This window comes from Asterias rubens, chromosome 7 (genome assembly GCF_902459465.1).
Source record: "Asterias rubens chromosome 7, eAstRub1.3, whole genome shotgun sequence".
NCBI classification, from domain to species: domain Eukaryota; kingdom Metazoa; phylum Echinodermata; class Asteroidea; order Forcipulatida; family Asteriidae; genus Asterias; species Asterias rubens.
Window position 1 is genome coordinate 8,603,458 of NC_047068.1, and position 27,965 is coordinate 8,631,422.

The following is a 27,965-nucleotide window of genomic DNA, read 5'->3' on the forward strand; positions in this document are numbered from 1 at the left end:
AAGTTCTAATTTTTGGGGGTATAAAAAGTTGACTCTAGTTTATTGCACTTTCTCCGTAGACCAGTCTCTGTCACCTGTCACCTATCTCATCAAACCTGGATCAGTTTGCACTCGCACATCAGGAATTCTGTTTCAGGGCGGTTAGACCTTTGGTAATTACTCAAACAAATAATGACCGTAAAGTTTAAGAACCACAGTGCAGCTGTTGATAATGTATAACACTTTAAGAAACGATTCTCTTCTAAGGAATGTGGTTTTAGAGAAAGGGGTCCAACAAGTTTGCAATCTGAGACAGAAGCGTGTCTCAGATTGTGTTTTTTTAATTCCGGATTTTTCTTCTGTGCACATGACCGCCCCAGTCTGTTGATGATATCTCACAAACGTTACAACCTTTAGTAATAAAACTTCCACAGGTTAGTTTTGTTGTATATCTATACATTCTTATAGGATTGAATTTTTCCAAAAACCAAAGGTATACTTTGCATTTTTGTGATTTGCCAACAGCTTGTCCAGTTATTTTCATGACTTACAAATGTAAAAAAAAGTAGTCACAGGTGTTCTCTCATGTCGCAAGATTTGTTTATATTTATTTTAAAGAAACACTTTTTTTCTAGTTCTGCATTCTGGTTAGCAGAATTAGGGTCTTGTGGGGTAAATAATAGGCAAATTTATGAAATTTGTACCATTATGAACTAGATGTGCTTTGGGACATCGCCTACACATAACTTGTGGGAAATAGTCTCAGAAAAGGGGGAAAAGGTCCCTCTGGGGTTCACCCGTAGTACATGGGCAAGGGATATGTACTTGCTTCAGTGATCTAATATTCCAGGTAAATATGTTTTTGTGTAAACTATTTTTTATATTTACGATGTATTTATATAAATGCTTGGATAATTGATTGATTGATTTGTTTGTCAACTTATTTATCTGTTTATTGATTGATTGATTGACTCTTTTATATTATTTCTGTTTTGTTTATTTATTTATTAAATTATTTAATTATACATGTTGACTATATAGGCCTACTGTTTTGCTAATTAATTTACATTTTACCTTTGTTTACTAAGAATTGGCCTATAAATGAAATTTTATAAAGATAATTCAGCCACATTTAGTCAGAGTTCCGGGTAAACTCAATCATTACGAGCAACTTTGGGTTTCACTTTGAGCTGCGTCAAGCTGTAAAATTTGTTTATTATCAAAAATAGCCAAAATGGTTCATCAACAACTGTTGCATATAGTGAATTTTCCCATGTAACACACAAAGGTGTTTACGAGAAACAAGTTTGGCGTGAAAAAACACACAAAAAACCGATTCGTTGCCCGTCCCGTGAAGGTCGAATTTAATAGTGAAATCTGAGCCTTTTCGAGATATGGTTGGCAGTTTGGTTGGTATTTACAAACGAGTTTATGGAGGTGGAGGTTTCTTCCACCATGGTAACAATAATGTGTCCACCACTATTAAAAAGGCCTCTCCCATTTGGGAGTCGATGAACACGTGGGAATTGACTCCCAAAAATGGCGGAAATTGCAGACGCGCTTTATTTTGTTTTGTGCTGAGGTGCGTCCCCCGCTTTAAACAATAATTATCCATTCCTCATAGGCCCATGGCAAGAGGCAATTTACAGGCAACCAGTTTCAGGCAATCCGAGTGTTCACACTTATTTTTCTTGTGGATCGTAAGACATTGTTTGAACAATTACTCAATGTGCTATGTGACTTGGGCCCACTTCATAGAGCTACTTATCACAAAAATTTGCTTAGCATGAAATTTCTTCCTTCATAAAAACAGGATTATCGACTAAATTTCCATTTGTTGCAGATTGCTTGTTACTGGTATTCAGCTGTTGTTTGCTTATCCTGAAAATCATGTGGAAATTTGGTGGGTAATCCTGTTTTTAACAAGGAAGAAATTTCATGCTAAGCAAATTTGTTTGTGCTTAGCATCTCTATGAAACTGGGCACACAAGTCATTTTATGAATGCGCTGCAGTTGGTTGCCTACCAAGTTGCCTGTGAAAGTTGCCGCGTGCGCAGTACCCTATAAAAGAGCATGCAGACGGTTGGCGCGCAGTATTTCTAAATGCAGCCACATGCGTTGGCCTACTTATAATCACGGAGAACGCATTTTCCATCATGTTATAACTCTTGCAATTCAAGTGGCATGGCGGTTACACAATAAACTGACTGTTAACTTGGCTATACGAATAGTAACAATGCAACTTGGTTTTTACAACTTAAAAAATACAACTGAACTATCAGCCAAGCTTTTACAAAGATAACATATTCTTATAAACGTTACAGATCCAAATACGCTCTAAAAAGCTACCTCTTATATAGGCAAGGTATGCCTTTGGTTTTTGGAAGGAACCGTTTCGTAGTTTTTAACATTAAAATTAATCTGTGAACACTTTTAGTGAACACTTCTCAGAGAATTCCTACTAAGTGAGTTATCCCGACAAATAGGAGTGTTGTAGTCGAGTCCACGACCTTTTTGGAGAATGGAGACCAACTGACAATCCCACACAATTTACATTATTTTCGTGTAGGGTAAGTAAACGTACAAAATGTGCTTCGGGTAAATCTTGTTTCAATTGCCAAATAACGTGTAATGGTTGATGCATGGTGGAATGATGGTCGATCCAGCCTTAACAAGGGGAACATAAAAGAACAACAATAATGCAGATGAAATTGAAAGTAACTGTAAAGTTGAAACAAAGTTGTGTTTTAATGGTTTTGTTTTACCCATACACTGATGTGTGCACTGTACTCTTGTGTACTTTCCCCGAGTCCTGTGAAAACATGCACAGACATATTTAATACTCGGGTGGGATTTTAACCCACGACCCTTGCAATGCTAGAATTGCAAGGGTCGTGGGTTAGAATCCCACCCGAGAAGAAATATGCCTGTGATACAAATAAGCCCTATTCACACTACTCAACCTTGATCCGTGTAAGTTGTGACCCGTGTAAAAGTTTTCTACACGGATTAAAACTTACCGTCCCGGAGATTCCTTTCACACTACAATATTTAACCCAGAGCCAATTTAACCCAGTTCCACACTAACACGGAGCAGTGCAAGTACGGTGTTCACACTACACGTTTTTTTCTTTAACACGGATATGTTACTTTTTTAAGACATCGTGATGAAAACATAATCATAGAGCAAAAATCAACTCGAAAGTGCTGCTAGAGCGCCGTTTTTTTTTAATATAAATTTTTCTCCTTGGAGATTGCCCGGTAGCCAAAGGCAGTTTGAATCCTATGTTTTGTTGTGTTTTTTTTGTATTTTTCTTACCAACACACACATACATACACACAATCAACCATGGAGCAAGTATTGCTCCATAGTTGAACCTACGGGTACTTTCGTGTAAACGTCTGTGGTTCATCTAGAAAAATAGCTTTGTAGCCTCTCTACCTACTTTTCATCTATACTGTAGGCCTAGGGCATATATTTTTTTTCGCAAATGCAAATTTGTCCCCCCCCCCCCATTTACAGATACAAGACCGATAGCATAATGTTTTTGGTATTTTGATGTTTTGTGAGGAAAGAACCTGACCGGCCCCCCCCCCCCCTTCCCATCCCACCCTCCGCACAACGGATAACTTTTTTTCTGTCACTTTCTATCTCTCCATAGACTCGCCACTAATACCCTAGTGCTCACTAGCGTACCCATATGGAAGTTTTTTTCAAATAAAACGCTGTGCTGTTTCATTTTTTGGGGTGGGGTCTCCCTGGTAAAATTATTACGATTCTTTTTTTTTTTTACCTCGACTTGATCATGGGCAGGTCATTGGTCATCCTTGACCTTCTATATATCTGTGGAGAATTAAACTTACAAAAAAGGTACACACAAAACACTGCTGTTGTTACCGACGTGTCCTCCATAAACCATTGAATAAAATTGTCAAGGACCGGAATAAACAAACCGCAAGTGCGCATTGGAAATACATGTACACAATCGCGCGGTGGTCGAGGGGCGAGTCTACTATTTTTAGTAACCATTTAATTCGTCAATACCACTGGTACCCACTGTGTGCCGGTGACGTACAGTTCGATTGTATATCTCGGTTACCACTTAGTTTTTCACGCTGCCGCCACGTCAACCTACAGCCATTTTCGAAGTAACCTGACCGATTTACGTGTGCTTTACCTCCAACAACCAGCATCAAAATGAATGTTTTTCGGCTTGTTGGTGATCTTTCTCACTTGCTGGCTATCTTAATTCTTCTCTGGAAAATATGGAAGACCAGGTCCTGTTCAGGTGAGATCCATTACATTTTAATAACCAAAAAAGTTGTTGGCTTTTGATTTTTGTTTATTACCGCCACGACACCGGTTGGCCACGTTGACACCGAACAACACCGCCACCGACATTTGGTCACTTTTTGCGGCACGGGCAAATTGGATCGCACTGGCCACTGGGTTGGCGAATTTTGTAACCCAAGTGAAGTAGATGTGGGGAGCTTATATATTTTTTTCATTGTTTTGAACGATGAGAGAAATTTGTTTTTATAGTTTGACGTGTGTTGTTGACTTCTAGTTCTCTCTTTTCAGTCACATCACAATCACAATTGATTTTAATTAATTAATAAAACATAAAATGGGGTTTTTATTTTTTTTGTGACTGAGTCAACTCATCCTTATAAATGTGTCTCAACAATGAAATACAAATTTACAGTTTATTTTAAGAACTAAGAAGTAACAGCTTAATGTGCATGTTTCTCAAATTTTTGTGTTGTGTTTTCATAATATATTTTTATTTGGGTAATTTTGTAATTGTGTCTTTTTTAGTTTTATGGTTTTATTTGATGAATGATGTGCATTATCAAACTAATTCTTGATTTGCATTTTCATTATCAATATATTTTTAGGAGCATGTTCAAAATTGTAAAAGAAAGTTTGCATGTCTGTTTAACAAAAGTTGTTAGACACAATAAAATTTCAGGCCAGATAAATAAAGTGATAGTGAAAATAGAAAATAGTGAAAATAGAAAATAGGCCCTACCAACTTTAAAATGTACTAGAGCCCGATTATCTACTCCACAGCAGTAGAATAAAGCAAGACAGTTCCATAATAACAACTCTACCTGGCAAGTAGATACACACATGGTGTTACCACAAACCAAATATACATTGATACCTCACCATGCAATGCCTCAAATCCTATGTACTAGAGCCCTTTATGGATTGCATTACATTTGTTTATTTCTTGTGTTATTATAGTAATTGTACTTTTGCAATTTTCCAAGTTTTAGGAACTGTGAATACATTGTTAAATTGAATGTTTCTTCTTCTTCCCAACACCTGTCAATAGGAATCTCCGGAAAGAGTCAGATCCTCTTTGCACTTGTCTTCACATCGCGGTACCTAGATCTCTTCACCAATTTCATCTCGCCCTACAACACATTCATGAAAGTCATCTACATTCTGTGCGCCTACGCCACCGTATATTTAATCTACATCAAGTTCAAGGCCACCTATGACAGCAACCATGACACGTTCAGGATGGAGTTCCTGGTGGTTCCTGTGGGTGGCTTGGCGTTCCTTGTCAACCATGATTTCACTCCTCTTGAGGTAGGTTCTCAGGCCTGTATGCTCATTTTATCCTTGGTTAATGGCACTCTATGGGCAATGACCAGGGGGAATGGAGGTAATCGCTTCAGTTGCCTTCGTGAAGTGTCAGAAGATGTGTATGATACACGCAGAAATTTTTTGTGCCAGAAACGAAATTGGATGATGGAAAACCGCAATGTTAACACATCGAGATATTCCATTATCATGCCTTTAACTTAGCTTTTGATTGAAGGAGCACAGTAATTTCCTCTTTGGCATGTCTGGCAAGGGGCTTTGTCACACGAGGCAACTTGGAGGCCACCAACTTCAGTCTATGCTTACAATTGAGAATGGCTTCTCTTCTTTGAGATTCTTCTGTAAATTGCCTTGTGTGACATGACCCTTTCATACAACAACTCCATGATGTTACTATGTAAATTTTTGAAACTTCGGACTTGACCTCTTGGAATAAAATGCGTTTTGTCTCCTCCCATCAGATCCTGTGGACTTTCTCCATCTACCTGGAGTCAGTTGCCATCTTACCACAGCTCTTCATGATCAGCAAGACCGGCGAGGCAGAGTCCATCACAAGCCATTATCTCTTTGCCCTTGGTGCTTACCGAGCTCTCTACATCGTCAACTGGGTCTACCGCTTCTACTTTGAGGGTTTCTTTGACCTGATTGCCATCGTGGCTGGCTGTGTGCAGACGATACTGTATTGCGACTTTTTCTATCTATACATCACTAAAGGTAAGGTTTGAGTAACGACAAGTCTGCCGGCTTTGCTTTTCATGCTGTTGGCTCGTTTCTACCATAACAAATATTGAAGATCTGTTAATCCATGCGGTTTGGCCTTATCCTGCAGTGAAGCCCAATAGATTCACCGACAGGCTTTTATGAAAGTTAAGGGGAAACTTTTCATGTTTGTCTTTTTCTGACAAAACTGCCCTTTTACTGATGCTCTGTTGAAGGCCAACTCTGTTTTGTGCGTAGTGCTCTCTTAAAGTCTAGGTCATACTTCTTTCAAATGCGAATGTGATTGCGATAAGGATTTTGACTACATGCGTTTTCAACGAATAGATCGCAGAAGTTGCCCAGTGCTCTCCTTTTTCAAAACATTTGCAGCAAAAACAAGCATTGCTTTTGAACTCCCAGGAACTATGAATCGGGCTTCAGAAAAACAGTGTTATCACACAGAATGTCTGCAAGGTATCCTGAATATAATAGGACGTACCTTATGACACTCTACCTTTCAGTTACATTAGCTGTGTAATTATTTTCAGAGCCGCTTTTGGTGGACCCTGAAAAAGAAAGCGGATACGAGTTGGACCTTTAGAAGCCATTGCTCCATTGGGGATATCAAACTATCATTTGAGAAATTTTGATTTAAAGTAAGCTGAATATCCCTGCATCTCTGTGTAACCTTCACGCCGCCTAAACTTGCTTAGATTATCTTTAGCAATCATTATGTGTCGGTTGGTGTTTCATATTATTATCTGAGAAATCGTTTTTGTCACAAAGACATAATGACTTCTCAGAGAGAGTGAGAGCTTCTTTTATATCCTCTGCTGTCCCAAACCACAGCCTAATGTGTTCCTATATGCTATGTGTTGACTGATATGTTGTGTGTTGGGACATGTCCACACTTACGGCTTCGGCTGTTGCTGCAGCCACAACACAGAAAAATACAATTTGTCAATGTTGTTGCTGCAGCCAATAGTCATAGCCAATAGCCGTAATCGCTTAAATCTGACACAGCCTCAGCTAAGTGTTGCTTGCCATCTTATTTTGCATAGACCCCTCGCATACACCAGGCCTTGAACTTCACTCTTGAAGGGGGCGCAACAATTTTCCTCTGGTAAGGGGCACATCTATGAGAAAAATGTAAACATGTGTTGGACATCACAACAAAAGCACACGGCACCGCTGCAATTGCTGTGGATGCTTTGGGTTAATTCAAGGCATGTGTTTTAATGTTCACACCACATACAATGCTCATTCAATGCATTTTTTGGTTTGACCTCAGTGATGGAGCTGTTTGACCTCATGATGTCGTATGCAAGGGGTTTTATCAGACTGACACAAGAATTGTGTAACAGTACACAGGCCGCTTCTTAGTTTACCACATTTCATGATGGCACTAATCCTGTGTTCTTACTCTAATCCACACCAATTAACTTCTGGGCTTTGCAGGAGCTGCAACAGTTAATAAATTATATTGCTCATAACTAAATGTGGTCTAGGGTGTAATCTTTAACGCTAATCCTAAAAAAGCTCATTCTTGTTTGCCTAATACTAGGATACCAACTATCTTTATTTTGGTGTGTGAAAAGACAGAGAACTGTGTGTTATTTTATACTGCAATTGTGTGTTATCCTACATTCATGCGACCTTGCAATTTCATGCGACCTGGGAGGCCATGGCCTTTGTTGCCCCTGGTCTTGGCCTTGGTACCTATTCAACAAATACCCATTTACTTGAAGATTTTTCAAATGGAAGTGCCCTTTGCAAAATGAAAATGGTCTCCCCTTTTTATAGATGAAGTTTAAGGCCTGATTGGTTTACCTATAACATTAACTCTGAGTTCGTTTCACTAGGAAGGTGTCCCATTAATTTTGGATTCCCAATTTGTCTTGACTCTTCCCGATATGTTTTATCTTAGAATGTTGACATCTTGAAAGTAAGATGTCGACCTCCCGAGATTCATGAATGATCTCGGGATATCAACATCCCGAACGTAGGATGTCAATGACTTTCCAATATAATTCATCTTGGGATGATAGCGACCTCAAAATGTTGAGAACCTGAGAGAAAATATATATTGGGAAGACAACATTCTCCTTTCAAGATGTCGTCATCGCGAGATGATCATCTTCGGATGTTGTATCTTGGGTCTATGATGTCGTCATCCTGCAGAAAATTATCACAGGATCTCAACATCAACAAGTTGGATTGCACTTTCAGAGCTTCAACCGTACAAGAAATGCAGTACAAAGATGGAAGGCCCTTGTGCTGTGTGATGTACTGGGGTTATGATCAACTGCTGCAGCTGGTTTTTTAGACAGAGGGAAAATTTGTCATGGATAAACACAAACTACCACAAATCCACATGCCTCAATTCTTTGATTCTCTGATTTTTTTTTTCCTGAGGGATTTCAAAGCCAAAGCATGATTGGCATGGGTTTAGGCATGATGTCCAAATCCAATCTTATCAGATTCTAAGAATTTGGGCGTTTCAAAACCTTTAAAGCACGACAATGGATTGTGGAAACAATTTGTTACCTTTAATACTGATGGTAAGAGGCTACCAAAGTCTAGTTATGACTATAAATATACTTAAATTGTTTTGTGTCTTTTTATTAAATTTCAATATTTTTACCAATTTCCCCTTACACCCTTGTTCTCTTTCTCCTGCAGTTATGCAAGGCAAGAAGCTTTCGTTACCTGCATAAAGCCATCCTGCATGTCGAGCCGCATGTCAGCTCAGCCTACAGTTATTCTTCATCAAGGGTTTTTATTAAGTTCAACTTGTAACAAACTTTAATATTTAGATCACATAGGCTTCTTTTTTGGGTATTTTTTTTTGTAGGTGTGTTTTCGACTTGCCATTATTATTTCCCCGTCTAGTTTTGCAAGACGTGCCTTGAACATTTACCACGAGGCAGACTTATTCTTTTGAGCATGTAAATCCTTAAGGCATGTTGCGAAATGGATCTGGCTTTGCATAAAATGGGTATATAAAGTGGGTTTTGATGGGTATAACTGGGTATCAGCCGGTTACCACATGAACAGGTATCCAAGAGCGGGTATGGGCTCATTTTACCAGACGCCATCATCACCCTTAGATGCTAAATCTTGGTTTCGCCATTTTGTGAGTCAGATTCCCTGACCACGGGCCTTCTGTAGCTCATGTGTGGCTTCTGTGGGTGGGGTCTGTATGTTCAGGAATTTTTTTACCATGCCTGCGTCTAAAATGTGTTTAAAAAGAAGCAGGAACACAAAGAGAAATGCTATGTAAACTATCTGTAAAGCGTGTAGACTATTTAATAGACATAATAATACAAAGACAGTAACTACAGTATTAAGAAGCTGTGAAATATTTTTCAAACTTTACCATTTGCAGGCCTGGAATTTCATCTTCAAGAGGGCAAGGTCATTTTAGTTTTCCAATGGGCGCTTCCATTGGAAAATCATATAATCTATAGGAAACTTTTGAAGGGGCACTACGACCAATACCAGGGCCAACAGATGCCGTTGCTTCCATGTAATTCCAGCCCTCCAGCTGCAAATTTTAGGGGTTGATAAACTAGAAGTATTAAAGCAAGCTTGTGGACTGTTTTCACACAATTCAAAAGTTTGGGATTGTATTTTCACCATAGTTTGATGGTGTGTGATGTCTTCAGTGTAACCATGAACTGTTGACTTTTGGTGGCAAATGTTGTCTGTCATTATGGTGTGGCCATTGTTGTTGGGTTCCCTGTTCACACAATGACAGTGACAGTGAATATTTTCATTTAATGTAAAGGTGCCTGACTGTTTTTTGTTTTCTTCCATCCTCTATTTGATTAGATTTAGGTAATAAATGGGGGAAATCAAGTTGCTCTATGTCAAAGGTCACATGGTCAGAGGTCATGTCCATGTCTTAACCAATCATCACTACTTGATGTTTCTTGCTAACTATTTGAATTGTACATAACACAAAAATACGTTTCTGTTTCAAAAAGATGTTTCTTTTTCAAATTCATTAACCAGCTGGGAGGTTGATCCCTTTATAGTTTTAACTGGACTGTGTGGATTATTTGCATATTAAAAGCCAAATGCCTCTATCGGGTAGTCGAAATTACCACGGCAACAGTGTAGCAGCCTGCATTTTAAGCAGTGCACGAGTAGATAATTAAAATGAAATCCGATTGTTACATTTTTATTTTTTTTGCTTTTTTTGCTTTATATGAGTAATGATATTCCTGTGTTATTTGTTAAGTCTTATATGATGTTTTGGATAGTGAGTATAACTGACAACACCCAGAAAAATTGAGTGGATTGGTATTTCAACCGTGTCAGAATTTTATCTAAGTTTTGCATGTAATGTTGCGTTGGGAATACTTTTATATTGTGGCCAGTGGCCATCTTGTTTGTACCTCAATTCATCAGTGCTGGATGTAAAGAGAGTCGTGAACGAAGAGAAAGTATTTGTTCACTTGTACAGGTTGTTGGTTCGATTTGGTTACAATCCCTTTCATATCTTTGAAGACAACAAGAAATTATGAAAAATATTTGTTAAGTGCTGCAGCTTATCATCGCTCGATTGGTTATGACATTTTGCACACATTTGTTTGTAATGATAGTTTCAGCTTGATCAAAGTCTGTTGGTTAAATCAATTGAATTATTTCATTTACCTTTTCAATAATATTGCAAGTATTCCAAACTTGTATATTTTGTACAGTGACCCGAAATCAACAGTTTTTGTAGAGTCTTGTTTGCCTAATGTAAAAACTTATGTTATTTTGTTTGTTTGTAGAGTGATCGAAAGAGCTTTTGTTTTACATTAATACATTATAATGTCAACATTAGTGTATTGCATTCAAAAACATGTAAGTGTACATGTACGTTTCACTAGGAAGGTGTTCCATTAAAATGGGGGACTTTTTAATTTTGGATTCCCACGAACCTTATAAATAAACGATGCGTGTTGTTTCATAAGTTGTCTAGTCTTATTATACTTCAACTTTGCTTTTTGATTATGAATAATTACTTGTCTTTCTTTAGGTTTGCGCAAGAAAGAGAATTATGGGAAATACATTTCCTGCACGAGAGAAATCATTATGTGGAAAATCGAAAAGAATCGGAAGCCCAAACCAGTTGCAGTCGATCTCTAAAAAAACACATTGTTTGCATTTCAAAGTTGTATAACTTTCTTTGCAATAGCAAAACACTGTAGGAAATAATGTACTGCCGAATGATACTTCTGCAATCGCAGTTAGTTTTCTCAGGTTTCCTTTACAGTAAACCACGTAGGACGAACAACCTGGTCACATCAATGTAAACAAAAGATTGCACTGTCTTGTTTTCGTCATCCTTGGTGAAATGCAGAAAGGGGTACCTTGTAAACGTGCACAATTGTAGTTTTAATAGCCTGCCATGGATTGCCCTGGAATGTACAGTGTATTTCTAATTGTGTATACATGTACATGTACAAAGGTTAGGCAAACGTGGTCTATAATTATACAGATTGGGGTATGAAAAGGCCCCAATTGGCGTTGGTGAAAATTACTTTATTCGGAGCTGTCCCTGCTATCTCTATGGTTAAAGCGATATTTACACAGTGTAAACACTAGTAAAGGGTGTTCACCTCGGAGAGTCTTGTGTGTGTTCATATAACCATGACTAGCGTAGATGAGGAGGATTCTAGTATACAAATGTGGGGTAAGGGAGGTATTCTTACAGGTAATAATCATTTCGTAGGATTGGATTAGAAATGTATTTATACATGTAATCGGTATGGAAATTTGTCATTAATGTTGTATTTTGATAAAAATTTATTGTTGAGCGTGCACAACTTAGTTGTGAAACGTCGCGGTCGCCTCCCCTCTTCACCTTCTCTCTTGCGTTCTCCAACTAAAGAAATTGGTGTTTGTTTCTGGAATTGAGCTTTAATATTGGGGATGGGTGTACTTGGCAATGATGGTATTTGGCATGATATGTAGGGTATTTCGTAATAATTTATATTAGTGTTGATCGAGCGGGCCAATGCATTATCCGTAATGTGGATTATATTTCGCCTCATTAACGCATAGTTTTAATGCAATCGGCTTTTGTCATTGTACCAATTTTATCCACTGCACTGAGTATTTCCCAGCTAAGATGACTGTAAGGGTAATAATGCTTAGTCGACTAAAAATATAGCACGTACACTGCTCCAATGACACATTTATTTTATTGTGTTGAGCACATTTGGTATAATTCAGTTACACTTGGCAAAATGTACAACTGCTTTCATAGTTACGAACTTTGTGAAACATTTGCCTTGTTATTTTGAGGGTCTGTACGTCCAGTTTGGTTATTTATATGGAGATGGGCCAATCGGATTATGTATAACACGCTGAATTTGGAATCAGTAGTGGTATTTGGTTCCCTTAGCAACAAATCCATAGTCACCGATAGCCACGGATTTGAGTGGTCTAAGTCTGGTCTCCCCCCTCAACAATAATCACCGCTGCTAATAGCAGAGGAGATATCCGACTAAAAAGGCTTGTATGAAAGTGGTACCCTCTTTTAAAACAGACTCATAATCACAGCCACTAATAGCCGCGGAGTTTATCTGACTGAAAAGGAAGAAGTTCTGGTATACAGCAGATAAAAAAAAACGCGCCAGTTGGTATGGACTTGACAAAGTCAATTTCTGCAAAATTGTTTTGAAAATAAATATATTTAATGATTGGTTGCTATATAACTGTCGAATGATTTTTGCTTTGTTTCCAATGACGTGTACACGATTTTAAAATCTAAGGCTCCATTCATCGTGATTTATTGAGCGTACGTCCAACGACGCATACAAAGTTGTCTGAGCACCAAATAAAGCGAGTTTTCGGAACATGCTGTGCAACATCTAATCTACTGTTTTTTTTACCACCGCTTTTGGGAGTAACAGAGCGTCGGCCTCATTAATTTTTAGTTTATTCTCATATCAATTAATTCTCATGTAAACTTTCTGGTCAACATCCGCCGGGGCGCGCGCCCCGCGTGACGAAGTCCCCTGATAAAATGTCCAATTATATATGATATCATAATTATCTGTGGAACACTATATACGTGTATACAAACTAAAATAATAGAAACGGTAATTTTATTGGTCTTTAATAACTACTCCTACATTCTCTCACTTAATTCACTTTTAGAAAACATTTGCCTAGTTATTTTTAGGGTTTGTAGGCCAGCTACCCCTACATTCTCTCACTTAATTCACTTTCAGAAAACATTTGCCTAGTTATTTTGAGGGTTTGTATGCCAACTACCCTTACATCCTCTCACTTAGTTCACTTTCAGAAAACATTTGCCTTGTTGTTTTAAAGGTTTGTAGGCCAGTTTGGTTAATTTTGTATGGAGAAATTCGTAAAAAGTACCCGATTCAGCTGTACATGAGGGCTCTTTCGATAACAAAACCTGACGGCCGACTGCTTAATACAAAACGGATTTGGCACCATCTACATCCTGAGTCCTGACCAAACTGCTATCTAACAATTTTGTTGCTTCAGAACTTTGAATGGAATGTTCGTTTACAGCTTCAAAACAGCCGTTGATGTTTCACAAATTTCGTAACTATGAAAGCATGCTATTCTTAAACAGTGATTTCATGTACTCTTTTGTAGGTTTAACTGGCAAAACCTATGAAAATAATCAGTAATGTATTCACTTTCTTTTTGAAAATGTTTCAACTTTTGCGTGTATACGTTCTGTGTGTGGGGGATGACATATCGATTGTACCACTAATGGTGCAGAGTTAATGGAACAAATAAAGTTTCACAACAATGGGTTGCTGTTTGATGGGTTTAAAAAATGCTGGAAAGTTGGGTAGGCCTATACATGGGTGACTTAATTGAAATAGACACATATGTAACAGATGTATTAAAGCCTAATGTTTTTTATTTAACACGCGAAATTAAACCCCCTGTACAAAATGGTATTTATACACAATGCCATTTACCCCTCTGCGAAACATCAATGAGTCACTCTGGATTGTTAATGGGAGTCCGAGGTTGCCACCCACTTCAAATCTAAAGAGGTGGCTCTGTGTGCAGCCTACGGCTTCCCCCCTTAGACCAACAGGTGGCCCATATCAAAACCAGACAACCACACATGTAAGGAGATATCGCTCGTGACTCCAGCCAATCAGACAACTCGTAAGTGGGAGTTCGGGTCAGGGTTTTGTAGACTTGCAACCCGACGTCTGAAACGACACAACCATGTTGTATTCCACAAGGATGCCATGCCACTGGACCTTCTAATTTTTTAAACCAAGAGTGCGCGGGTTACGCTTTTAATAGTTTAGATATAACAGCCAGGAACCGTGAGCGTGCCAATAAAATATATGGGACCTGTGCCGAATTTCATAGCTGAGCGTAAAATAAATATGCTCGTGGAGAGGAAAGTTACCAGCCAAAATACCATGTATGTATCATTCGTGATTGGTATCCTGCTCCAATTTGCTTAGCAGTAAAACATAATTTATCATTTATGTGAGGGGGGGGGGGGTAAGGTTGAGCGAACTCGACTTATTCATCCACTGATTCTGGTGGATAGACTTCTACATTGTACATTATGCCATGCCAGAATTGGGCAGAAGGTGTCCCCCAGTGTTACCTATTTCCTCCTGTATTGTACGAAAATGTGTGATAGGCCTGCTCACCTAAAATCAACTTAGAGATTCCAGTCATACGATACAGACCTAAGGGGCGGGGTCATTATCCCATATCGAGCGCCAAATGTCGAGAAAATCTTACCCACCTTTTTGTGGGAAAACCTGCGTTACATATAATTAAATCAAGCTTTTGCCGTCCCTGTTTACTGTTTAAATCATGCGTGTCTTTTTTAAGTCGACCTGGCATCATGTGGTTGGCCCATTTTTGATTACACAGTTCACAGTCAGTGCGATAACAATCGGCCAGTGTTGTTGATTTTGGATTCATAGACAAGCAAAGGAGGCTTGCGCTCGTATTTCCGCGTCGTTGCAGTGTAAGGTGAATTGTGTATTCAACCATTCAATAGACTATCGTTGCTAGTCTAAACAAAGGTCAAAGAGTGCCGCAGCACGCTGTACCTTTGGTTTATTAACCACATGTAGAAATATTAATTGGAAGGGGCCGGTAACACTGGTTAAAATCCAACTTCACTGTTACAGTAGAATAGATCCCGTGAAGAGGTAAGAATTTAAGTTCATTTATACATTTTAGAGATACATGTAGTCATTATTACAAACCTTTCCATATCGTATTTCCATCATGCAAAGTTTCAAATCCTACTTGTAATTTGTATACATGTATTTGTGACACAACTTGAGGTTCTCTGGTTGTGGGTAGTTTGCATTTTATGTTTAAGCGCCAGAAATGTTTGACCTTACAAATTCCTTCTTCATTGTTCACATCGTTCAACAAGTAGCATGAGTGTAGTTTCTTCCTCCATGTTTCAACCATACGGTTCTTCAACGACCTTTTGGCGGCTCAAAATCCTCCATGAAATTCTACGTTCGATCATGGAGGAATAAATTACTCCATGGTTCGATGGTCGACCAAATCAGCTGATCAGAGAGCCAGACCCTTTTACAATGTTTACCATGGAAGTAAACATTCATGCCTCATTATGGAGGTGATTAACGGGGCTTTGTGGTTGACCTTTCACGCTGTCACCATCTTGGTAATGTTCCCTGTTTCCAATAATGAATGCTATACTAACATTCATTGAGCATGCTGCACCAGACTATTATTCCGTCCAGCCTCGGTTTAGTTACAACAATGAGTTGGAATGGAGTAAAATCAAGATGACCACACCGTGATAAAGGTCTATATTCTTGCGACGGCCAGGACATTCGAGAGGCCGGTGGACGTTCACTGCATCCGACCGTAGAGCAAGGAAGAGATCCGGCTTTGATATGATTGCAATTTTTAAACAGCTACCGGTACTTGCGCAGAAAGTTTTTAACGGAAATGCTGTTTCAACTTGTTTATAATGCGTTTTATTTCACCATTTTAATGTAGTCTTGATATGTGTTCACTCACTTCTGAATTTTTTTAAATTATCGATTAAAAAATCAGGCCCCCAAACCACAAGGTTTTGAAAAGCTTAAAACACTTCTGCCGTTGATGGCGCGCGTCATAATTACACATTTGACGTCATGACTGGGAGTTTGCTTTGTTATTGAAGCTCCCAACTATGACGTACATGAGAACGCTAACGAAGCTTTTCGCGAATCTTTCATAAATATTTAGTTGTAAAAGCGCGGAATAAGGGTGTTCGAAATGATTCGAATTATTATTTTTTTTACACATTAATTAAAATAATATATGTTTATTTGACTCGATTTCCTTATTGATTGAAAATATTTTAAAGGCAGTTGACACTATTGGTAATTATTTAAAACAATTATTAGCATAAAACCTAACTTGGTTTAAGGAGTAACGGGGAGAGGATGAAAATATAAAACATTGTGAGAACGGCTCCCTCTGAATTGAAATAGTTTTCGAGAAAGAAGTAATTTTCCACGAATTTGATTTTGGGACCTCGGATTCAGAATTTGAGGTCTCGAAAGTAATATCTTTTCGAGACACTGGACTCTATTGGTAATTGTCAAAGACCAGTCTTCTCATTTGGTGTATCTCAACATACATAAAATAACAAACCTGTTGTCGAAGTTGCGAGATAATAATGACAGAAAAAATACCCTTGTCACACGAAGTTGTGTGCTTTCAGATGCTTGACTTCGAGAAATCAGATTCATGGAAAATTACCTGTTTCTCGAAAACTACGTTACCTCGGAGGGAGCCGTTTATCACAATGTTTTATACCATCAACAGTTCTCAACATTGCTCATTTCACCAAGTATGTTTTTAAGCACCATTTATTAGAGCCTCGAGGTTGGCAGGCAGGACTTAGATCACGGGACCCATTTGACATTTATATTTTAATTCTGTGTTTCTTTGTTTTTCAGGAACCACAAACGCACGATGCAGTTGCAGTGGATAGTTAGCATTTTCTTGATGGTTTTAATGGTGGATTATGCCACTCCATATAAACCCACAAAGTTTGCGAAAGGTAAGGCCATTAAAATAGAGGGGGGGGGGGCGTATAGGAAAAAGTAAGCCACTTATTTTCTTGTTCAAATAAATAACATGGTGATTAAAAAACAAAAACGATAAAATTTTAAAGGATTGAACTTAATGACACGTACTTGCAAAAACACAACTTGTCCCAAAATGATATAATTATGCACTGACACACAAGTAAAAGATATATATTTATACCCACTGAGGTTCCACAATCACAGTGTATTCCTTACTGTTAGATTTAAAGTTTTCAATTGACTTGTTGAGTATACACTCTGCCTGTAGAAAACAAATAAGGTCTATAAATCTAATTATACCTAATTGTAAACTTTAAAAAGAACTAGTTTCATGTATTTTTTTGTAAATTTGTTTAATTGATAATTTACATTTGTGTTTATTTGTGTAGAGGTCGTTTGTGAAGGCTGCCATGCATTTGTAACAGGTAAGTGTGGCCGTTTGATTTTTATTTTATTTTATAAATATGAGCAACGTATAGAAAGGCCAAAAGGGCTAATATGGTTATCTGAATAGGCAAATCAACTGGTACACTGCAGTTCAGAATTGAAACAAAAACAAGCTATAGAAAATCTTTCTTTCCTTCAGCGCCTCATTATTCGTTCCCTCTTTCTGATTTTGATAGATTCAAATCTAATCACAACCAAATCACATTTGGCAAAGCAATAAAATAGTTGTCTCTATAAAGACACTGGACACTATTGGTAATGACAAACCTGTGAAAATTTGAACTCTTTTTTGGTCGTCGAAGTTGCGAGGTAATAATGGAAGAAAAAGCACTCTTGTCAAACGAAGTTGTGTTCTTTCAGATGCTTGATTTCGGGACCTCAAATTCAAATTCTGAGGTCTCGAAATCAAACTCAAATATTTTAGTGGAAAATTAGTTCTTTCTCGAGAACATAATTAGGATTAAAACAAACGAATGTTTACACAAACCACATATATTCCTTGCCTTTAAACACGAACTTCAATAAGGCCCATCAGCCGACTTCTCAAGATAAAGGTTAAGTTGTGAGTTATCATGTTCCCCCTTTTCAGAAGCCACAAAATTGATGAACAGACGGCACACTTCCAAAGACAAGATTGACGTCCAGATTAAAGACGTCCTAAAGAGAACATGTAACACGGAACATTTACGCGCCTATGAGTTCAGTCCTCCTAACATGCAAAAAGTTTGTGACTACTGGGCAAGTAAGTATGTTTTCGTGATGAAGGTTAGTCTTGGTTCCAAGACGCCCGAGTTGTGTAATCACGAAATGTGGCTGGTGCGTCTTGCAAGACGACTAGATCTGGGCCGGCAATTATTCACAGTATAAAATGGAAAAAAGTGATGCATCATGCATCTCAAGAGTGGGCGCCCTTTATATTATGCCGGTCGTGGGCACACCCACAGACATACAATACCAGGAAATAAATCATGGCAACTAACTAAAAATGATCACGAATTGGATTTGCATCCAACTCTAAAAAAACGTGCAAAATGTCTAACTGTTTATCCTATTTATCATGTTTTTTTATAAAGTGGACATTTTAAATGAAACTTGTTATGTTTTTGCAGGTGATTATAAGAAAGAAATTACCCAAGTCTTCAAGGAGTTTTCTGACCCAGAGGAGAGAGAGATTGCACTCTGCTTTGACGTCACTGATGCTTGTGTGGGGGTAGACAGAACTGGTTTCCGTATCAATAAGTATAAAGGACCGGTAAGTATTTTTTTTTTATGAAAATAAAGTAGAAATAAAGTATAATTCTTTGCATAATTCCATTCCTTCTTAGATTGCGATAAGTAGTTTAAAACAAACAAACATTTGAGTCGAGCGTTAGAGTTAGAGTTCCTGCTTATTTGCAAAATTATTTTCCTCCTTTGTTTTGTAGTTTTTGTATAAGCGTAGGATCAATATACTAGTGTAGTTACTGCTTCTTTGCTAAATTCCATTGTAGAAAAAGCGTAGTTACTGCTTCTTTGCAAAATTCCTGTCCTTCTTTCTTTGTTTTTTAGTTTTAATACAAAAAATAGAATCAATTAAAGTGTAGTTCCTTTCCTTCTTACTTTGAAAATTAGTTTTTGTTAATAACATTTAAAAGATATAGATACAAGCGCAGTTCTTGTTTCTTTGCAAAACTCCACTCCTTTTTATTTTGATAATAAGATTGTTCTTCATTCGGTTTTCATTTAATATCATTAAGTGACCAACAATGTAACGACATTCTCACTGATACAGATTGGTGGCGTGATACCTTTATCTATTTACAAGTAAAAAATCAGAACAAAATTGACTCTTTCATAAAACAAAACGCCCACTATTATATTACGTTCTGAGTAAAGATTTTAGATAATTACATGTATAAGCTGATGTTGTTTCTAATTTTGAAAAAATAGACAAGGAAGGCTGTCCGTGATCAGACAGGAAAAGGAAAGATGACGGGCAAAAAACGAACCGAAAGAGGATCAGGACAGAAGAAAGAGGAGTTGTAGTGACTGAAGTTAATGAACTGGGTAAGGGAAGCATATTATGGCCATGGTGGGGAGATTTAAAAACTAAACACAAAATACAATATGTTTTGTTATATCAATAAAAGGCTAAAAAAAAACCTACCCTACATACAGTATTTAACAAATATATTCATATTTCTTGCAATATTCCTAACAACAATATGACACACAGTTTTTGTATTACATGTACAGTGTATTGATAACAAGTTTCCGCTCATCGAGTCTTTTGGTGATGAGTGAACATTATTCCTACAAATACATTTCATTTTCATATTAATCACCATATTGTATCTCGAGACAATGTCCGTGAGATTTTCATATAGTAATGCAATTTAAATTTACCATTAAAAAAGCAGGACGTTTACTGCTGAACCATGATAATGTATTCATTTATTCAACCGCTAAATTGTGTTATTACTTAATTGTTTTGGGGCTAACAAAACAGTTGCTGGCAGTGTAAGCAATGTATGTAATCCACAATTATACATAAATTGACAAACCTGTAAAAGGTTGAGATCGATCTAGAAAATAGTGAAAAACCCGATTAAACATTTTGCATGACATCGATTAAAAAAAGGAACAAAGCAGCTCACTGGGCGATAAACTCCAAACGGGAATTCAGTTTCATTTGTTTATTTCTCATCAATGACATTTCAGACAGAAATAATTCAAAAGATGTTTTATACTATCATTATCATTAGACCGTGTTAGTTTTATGTAAATCTGTGATCTTGGAAGATTTTTTTTCTAACAAATTCTGTAATATTCCTTTAAAAGGACGGTCACTGTGCAGAACCATCCACCATCCATAATTATTGAAACTATGGGCCCTGGATCACTCTGACCCGTGTGATTCAGGAGTTTTTTATATTCCATATAACATCACAATTAAATCACAGTCACTATCTTGTTTGATTCATTTCATGCAACGTTTGTTCAGGTCTTTTTGCCGTTGGTTAAAAAATGCTAAAGATCATTTATCATTTGTATAATTAGCTGTCACGGCAACAAGCCCGACGGTCTATTAAAGCGCCATCAAAAGCAATTAAAACACCACATTAAGATCGGCGTTACCCGTCAACCATGTGCCACTTAATGCATGTTACCACTATTACACAGAATATAGGCCTAGTTCTGATTAAATGGATCGAATGATTATTGTTTGGATTTGGAAATGCGAGCGATGGGCAACCAGTTCTAAAGATTTAAAAAAAATGTTATTTTGCATCGGGGATAAATAATATAATTTTTTTTTCATCCTTGCACAGATTTGTATAGGCCTTAAAGGGAAGGTACACGTTTGGTAATTACTCAAGACAAATATTAACTTCAAATTGACTTGGTCGAGCATTGGAGAGCTGTTGATATTATAAAACATTGTGGGAAACGACTCCCTCTGAAGTAACGTAGTTTTTGAGAAAGAGGTAACTTCTCACTGAAATAATAAAATACTTCTACACACAGAGGAAAGATTACACAACTTGTGTAAAATATTACCTGTTTTAGATGTAGTGGGCGAACACCATAACTATTAGGTAAAACTTTACCCAACAGGCGTTGGGTAATATCTTGCTTAATAGCTGTGTAAAAGTTTACATAAATATTGGGTAGTTTTCTTTACTGAATTGTTGGGTAAACCCACTCATGTAAAATATTACTTAATTGTGACGTAAGACTTTACCGCTTTACAATGTAAATAGTTGTGTAAAACTTTACATCAATATTGGGTATTTTTTTTTACTGAATTGCTGGGTATAAATCCACTCATGTAAAATAATTACTCAATTTTGAAGTATAGATTTTACCGATTTTTAATGTAAACTGTGTGCCTTTAAAACTGGTAATAATATACACAATGCTTGTGTTGAATACTAGCAAAGTGTTATTTCATGGAGTTTAGGGCTGTAATAAATGGACACATCATAAATACTGAGACTTGGCGACTACAACATGAATTTCAAGATAACAACTTTTTAATAAAAATTTAATGGTAATAATATTAACAATCCAAAACATCACATGTGCAAAAATGGGTTTTCTGTATGTTTCATAATCAGTCAACAATTTCAGTGAATTTAAAAAATTACAAAAAATCTTCCTAATTGGCAAGGTCAGAATAAATACTTCCAGGCTAACACAGTTTAAACTGTAAGGTTGTTCCATAAATCAAAACTATCACATCTCTTATGATTTTGATACTTTATTGCAAACAATTTGTGCAAGAACTTCTTTAACTACAATGCTTCTGGAATGGTCAAATTACATTAATTGGCAAGGTCAGAATAAATACTTCCAGGCTAACACAGCTTAAAGAAGAACTCCAAGGTCAAATTCAATTTTGGGTTTGAACAATTTGTATGGGGAATTATTGGTTTATCCTAATTGTCGCTAAGCAATCAAAACGGTGTTGAATTTGACATTTTGACAAATTTGACAAAAACTGGAAGGGTATTGAATACAAATTTGAATTTGACCTTTGAGTTCCTATTTAAACTGTAAGGTTGTTCCATAAATCCAAACTATCACAACTATCACATCTCTTATGATTTTGATACGTATTTGCAAACATTTTGTGCAAGAACTTTCACTGCACCACCCGAGTTTCTGAAAACCAATTTTTCAAGATTCTTGCAGTAAACAACTGGAATCGTAGTTCAATTTTTAACAGATAGCTTAATATTTATGCACAATTTTTTACCCTTTTGGTAATGTTTGTATAAAAGTACAAGCTCCCATTGGGAACAATAATCAGCTCTCGAATATTTTTTTGTAAGGATAAAATGGACACAATAGCTTTTCAAGGCTTTTATCTGGCTCAATGCTCATACTAATTAAATGCGAAGGCGTTAGTTTTCGACAATATCATCAATCATTAATGATGAATAAATACAGTTTCCTTTGTGCTTACTAATTAGTATGAGCTAAATTATTTCATCGAAGCTAATGACGATGAAATAATTTAGCTCATACCAATTAGTAAACACAAAGGAAACTGTATTTATTCATCATTAATATTGATATTGTCGAAAACTAACGCCTTCGCATTTAATTAGTTTGAGCATTGAGTCAGATTAAAGCCTTGAAAAGCTATTGTGTCCATTTTATCCTTCCAAAAAAATATTCGAGAGCCGATTATTGTTCCCAATGGGAGCTTGTACTTTTATACAAACATTACCGAAAGGGTAAAAAATTGTGCATAAATATTAAGCTATCTTTTAAAAATTGAACTACGATTCCAGTTATTTACTGCAAGAATCTTGAAAAATTGGTTTTCAGAAACTCGGGCGGTGCAGGGACTAGAGGGTTAACTACAATGCTTCTGGAATGGTCAAATTACATTAATTGGCAAGGTCAGAATAAATACTTCCAGGCTAACACAGCTTAAAGAAGAACTCCAAGGTAAAAATTCAATTTTGGGTTTGAACAATTTGTATGGGGAATTATTGGTTTATCCTCATTGTCGCTAAGCAATCAAAACGGCGTTGAATTTGACATTTTGACAAATTTGACAAAACTGGAAGGGTGTTGAATACAAATTTGAATTTGACCTTTGAGTTCCTATTTAAACTGTAAGGTTGTTCCATAAATCCAAACTATCACAACTATCACATCTCTTATGATTTTGATACGTATTTGCAAACATTTTGTGCAAGAACTTTCACTGCACCACCCGAGTTTCTGAAAACCAATTTTTCAAGATTCTTGCAGTAAACAACTGGAATCGTAGTTCAATTTTTAACAGATAGCTTAATATTTATGCACAATTTTTTACCCTTTTGGTAATGTTTGTATAAAAGTACAAGCTCCCATTGGGAACAATAATCAGCTCTCGAATATTTTTTTGTAAGGATAAAATGGACACAATAGCTTTTCAAGGCTTTTATCTGGCTCAATGCTCATACTAATTAAATGCGAAGGCGTTAGTTTTCGACAATATCATCAATCATTAATGATGAATAAATACAGTTTCCTTTGTGCTTACTAATTAGTATGAGCTAAATTATTTCATCGAAGCTAATGACGATGAAATAATTTAGCTCATACCAATTAGTAAACACAAAGGAAACTGTATTTATTCATCATTAATATTGATATTGTCGAAAACTAACGCCTTCGCATTTAATTAGTTTGAGCATTGAGTCAGATTAAAGCCTTGAAAAGCTATTGTGTCCATTTTATCCTTCCAAAAAAATATTCGAGAGCCGATTATTGTTCCCAATGGGAGCTTGTACTTTTATACAAACATTACCGAAAGGGTAAAAAATTGTGCATAAATATTAAGCTATCTTTTAAAAATTGAACTACGATTCCAGTTATTTACTGCAAGAATCTTGAAAAATTGGTTTTCAGAAACTCGGGCGGTGCAGGGACTAAAGGGTTAACTACAATGCTTCTGGAATGGTCAAATTACATTAATTGGCAAGGTCAGAATAAATACTTCCAGGCTAACACAGCTTAAAGAAGAACTCCAAGGTAAAAATTCAATTTTGGGTTTGAACAATTTGTATGGGGAATTATTGGTTTATCCTCATTGTCGCTAAGCAATCAAAACGGCGTTGAATTTGACATTTTGACAAATTTGACAAAACTGGAAGGGTGTTGAATACAAATTTGAATTTGACCTTTGAGTTCCTATTTAAACTGTAAGGTTGTTCCATAAATCCAAACTATCACAACTATCACATCTCTTATGATTTTGATACGTATTTGCAAACATTTTGTGCAAGAACTTTCACTGCACCACCCGAGTTTCTGAAAACCAATTTTTCAAGATTCTTGCAGTAAACAACTGGAATCGTAGTTCAATTTTTAACAGATAGCTTAATATTTATGCACAATTTTTTACCCTTTTGGTAATGTTTGTATAAAAGTACAAGCTCCCATTGGGAACAATAATCAGCTCTCGAATATTTTTTTGTAAGGATAAAATGGACACAATAGCTTTTCAAGGCTTTTATCTGGCTCAATGCTCATACTAATTAAATGCGAAGGCGTTAGTTTTCGACAATATCATCAATCATTAATGATGAATAAATACAGTTTCCTTTGTGCTTACTAATTAGTATGAGCTAAATTATTTCATCGAAGCTAATGACGATGAAATAATTTAGCTCATACCAATTAGTAAACACAAAGGAAACTGTATTTATTCATCATTAATATTGATATTGTCGAAAACTAACGCCTTCGCATTTAATTAGTTTGAGCATTGAGTCAGATTAAAGCCTTGAAAAGCTATTGTGTCCATTTTATCCTTCCAAAAAAATATTCGAGAGCCGATTATTGTTCCCAATGGGAGCTTGTACTTTTATACAAACATTACCGAAAGGGTAAAAAATTGTGCATAAATATTAAGCTATCTTTTAAAAATTGAACTACGATTCCAGTTATTTACTGCAAGAATCTTGAAAAATTGGTTTTCAGAAACTCGGGCGGTGCAGGGACTAGAGGGTTAACTACAATGCTTCTGGAATGGTCAAATTACATTAATTGGCAAGGTCAGAATAAATACTTCCAGGCTAACACAGCTTAAAGAAGAACTCCATGGTAAAAATTCAATTTTGGGTTTGAACAATTTGTATGGGGAATTATTGGTTTATCCTCATTGTCGCTAAGCAATCAAAACGGCGTTGAATTTGACATTTTGACAAATTTGACAAAACTGGAAGGGTGTTGAATACAAATTTGAATTTGACCTTTGAGTTCCTATTTAAACTGTAAGGTTGTTCCATAAATCCAAACTATCACAACTATCACATCTCTTATGATTTTGATACGTATTTGCAAACATTTTGTGCAAGAACTTCTTTAACTACAATGCTTATGGAATGGTCAACATTAATCAGATGCATCATGAGATGAACAGTAAGCCCTGAACTCTCGAATAGTGCTGCTCTTCACACCGCCTTTGAGTTCAAACACAACCAATTCAATGAACTCCCAAACGCCAGAACACTCCTCCTGGTAGCTCAAGTCGAAGACAAAATGTGTTTTGAAACACACATCCAGTGCTTTCACAAGGGATGACTGTTCAAATGCATTTGCTCAAAAATTACGAACACTTGCTGTGGAGCCAGTGCAGACCCACCTAATATCAGCATGGTTGCGATCTGGTGTCCCTGTTGATGTCTTTCAAATACTGGTCCAAACTTGTGTTTTCCTGCATAAAGGGGAATAATATTAAACACAATAGGTTAAATTTCAATGGGGGTGCAGTACAAATTGTATGACACGTGTATATTGTCTGTAATGAACTTAAAGTATTGTAATATTACAATTAAACCAATTTTGCTGTAAAATAATGATTTAATCTGATTGTCTTAAGGATGGGGGTACACACAATGTCAGATTAAACCATTATTTTATATCAATAGTGGTTTAATTATCATATTACAACACTTCAATAGAGACAACGTTCCAGTACTGCAATGTATGTGCAATACAATTTGTACATGATGTACATGCACATAAATTTAAAAAAGTACAAATACAAATTGAAATAAAATAAAATAAATAAACAAATACATAGGGGCTTAAAAAATAAACAAATCAACAAAAGGTTCAATGATGGAGACTTGCAGTTCTGGAATAAGGTGATAGGATCCCAGGAGGAGAGATAATTTTGGTGCTATATATGCAATCCCACATAACAAACAGTAGGCTACCTGAAAACTTTGATTTTTCTTGATCTTTATCTGATTTTTCTTTTTGTTCTTTTTCTTTCGTCCTTTTTTTTTGTGTGGGGGGGGGGTGAGATTTCTTGAATAATTCCTTTAACAGGTTAAAATAAACAAAGGGTAGATGTGTTTGTGCGATTCCCCTCTCCCAGAATTTGCATTTTAAGTCAGTTGTATCATTTGTCAGTATCTTGTAAAGACAAAATGTTGAAAAGTTATTTGATTGTTCTTCTGAACAAATGAGAGATTAAAGTTAGCCCAATCATTGGCCTGATGCACCGTGGCTGTATGCAGTGGTGGTGCTTTAACACAGTGGCGATGTACATGTGTACAATGGTCTTCAACGATGCATGCTGTACGTGTACTATGTGCACAATACGGGGACCATTGATCAGACCTACGTATGTATTTGTGATATTCAAGTCACTGTTCAAAAGTGTTGTCAGTCAAAATATGACGTTCAACTGTCCCTTTATCTGTGCTAACTCGTGCTAACGAGTCGTGTATAGTCTATCACTACAGATAATAACATCAATACAGAAATATGTTATAGTACTTACCTTCAAACGTCTCAACTAAATGAGGGAAGTTCCACTCAAGAAGGTTTTTTTTTCATGAGATCCATTTCGTTACGTTGTGTGTGGTTACACTGTGGTACTGCAGAGCGCGACCCCAGCAGACAAGTCACACGCTGCGTATTTTGCACAATACTTGAGTAAAATATCGTGGTTTACTAAACACCATGTAAACTTTTACAACCAGTTCAGTAAAATTTGCATAATATGTGTTTAAAGTTGCTAAGTTATGTAAACTATTAGTTTTACTAACTATTTGAGTAGTTTTTTATTTACACAAACATTTTGTTTAAATTTTTCATTAATTTTTACTTATGTTAAGTATTTTTTCACTTAACACATTTAACATAACTTTTTTTTACCATTCTTTTTCTGAGTGTAGCTAGAAGTCTTTTATTCCTAACTGAAAACACACAAATTCGTCCAAAGTACAAGGGTGATTTTTCTCTCATCTTTTTTTCCCGCAACTTCGATGACCAATTTAGTTCAAATTTTCGCTTTTTATTTTGCTTATGTTGGGGTACACCAAGTGAGAAGACTGGTCTTTGACAATTACCAATAGTGTACTTTCCCTCTAAATACACATCGGTGTATAGGGTGAATAAAAAATAATTAAATTATTTAGGCCTATTGATATAATATCTGTCATGTAGGCCTACATGCCTATGCCATGTTTTCCTAACCAACGTACGCATAAACTGTATCTCAGTTTGTAATATCCCACCCTTTTTGTTTTTTTGCAGTCAGTTAAAACCATGCAGAAAGTGATAATGGGAAAGAAGAAAAGAGAAGCCAATGTTGAAATTACGGCTATGGTCGTTGGCTAGAGCAT

The 27,965-nt window shown here is 36.5% G+C and overlaps 2 protein-coding genes across 3 annotated transcripts; both read left to right on the plus strand.

The window, feature by feature from the left end:
* Positions 1–1,892: 1,892 nt before the first annotated feature.
* Positions 1,893–27,911, plus strand: LOC117292280. Of its 2 annotated transcripts, none has more exons than XM_033774279.1 (7): positions 1,893–2,549; positions 17,260–17,363; positions 17,781–17,816; positions 18,428–18,580; positions 18,948–19,090; positions 19,768–19,884; positions 27,877–27,911. In XM_033774279.1, the coding sequence occupies exons 2-6, from the start codon at positions 17,276–17,278 to the stop codon at positions 19,861–19,863; spliced, it is 516 nt and encodes a 171-aa protein (XP_033630170.1). In that variant the 5' UTR covers positions 1,893–2,549; positions 17,260–17,275; the 3' UTR covers positions 19,864–19,884; positions 27,877–27,911. The 2 variants fall into 2 exon arrangements, with proteins under 2 accessions (XP_033630170.1, XP_033630169.1); XM_033774278.1 differs by lacking the exon at positions 1,893–2,549 and adding an exon at positions 14,700–14,726.
* On the plus strand, positions 4,101–11,261 carry LOC117292279 (ER lumen protein-retaining receptor 2). The gene is made up of 4 exons (XM_033774277.1): positions 4,101–4,268; positions 5,322–5,581; positions 6,058–6,310; positions 8,978–11,261. The coding sequence occupies exons 1-4, from the start codon at positions 4,178–4,180 to the stop codon at positions 9,010–9,012; spliced, it is 639 nt and encodes a 212-aa protein (XP_033630168.1). The 5' UTR covers positions 4,101–4,177; the 3' UTR covers positions 9,013–11,261.
* Positions 27,912–27,965: the final 54 nt, after the last annotated feature.

Coding starts and splice junctions, on each gene's coding strand:
- LOC117292279 (XM_033774277.1), top strand. CDS start 4,178: ATGAATGTTTTTCGGCTTGTTGGTGATCTTTCTCACTTGCTGGCTATC. Junction 4,269..5,321: donor GAAGACCAGGTCCTGTTCAG/GTGAGATCCATT, acceptor ACCTGTCAATAG/GAATCTCCGGAAAGAGTCAG. Junction 5,582..6,057: donor ATGATTTCACTCCTCTTGAG/GTAGGTTCTCAG, acceptor TCCTCCCATCAG/ATCCTGTGGACTTTCTCCAT.
- LOC117292280 (XM_033774278.1), top strand. Junction 17,817..18,427: donor CTGCCATGCATTTGTAACAG/GTAAGTGTGGCC, acceptor CCCCCTTTTCAG/AAGCCACAAAATTGATGAAC. Junction 19,091..19,767: donor TCAATAAGTATAAAGGACCG/GTAAGTATTTTT, acceptor TTGAAAAAATAG/ACAAGGAAGGCTGTCCGTGA.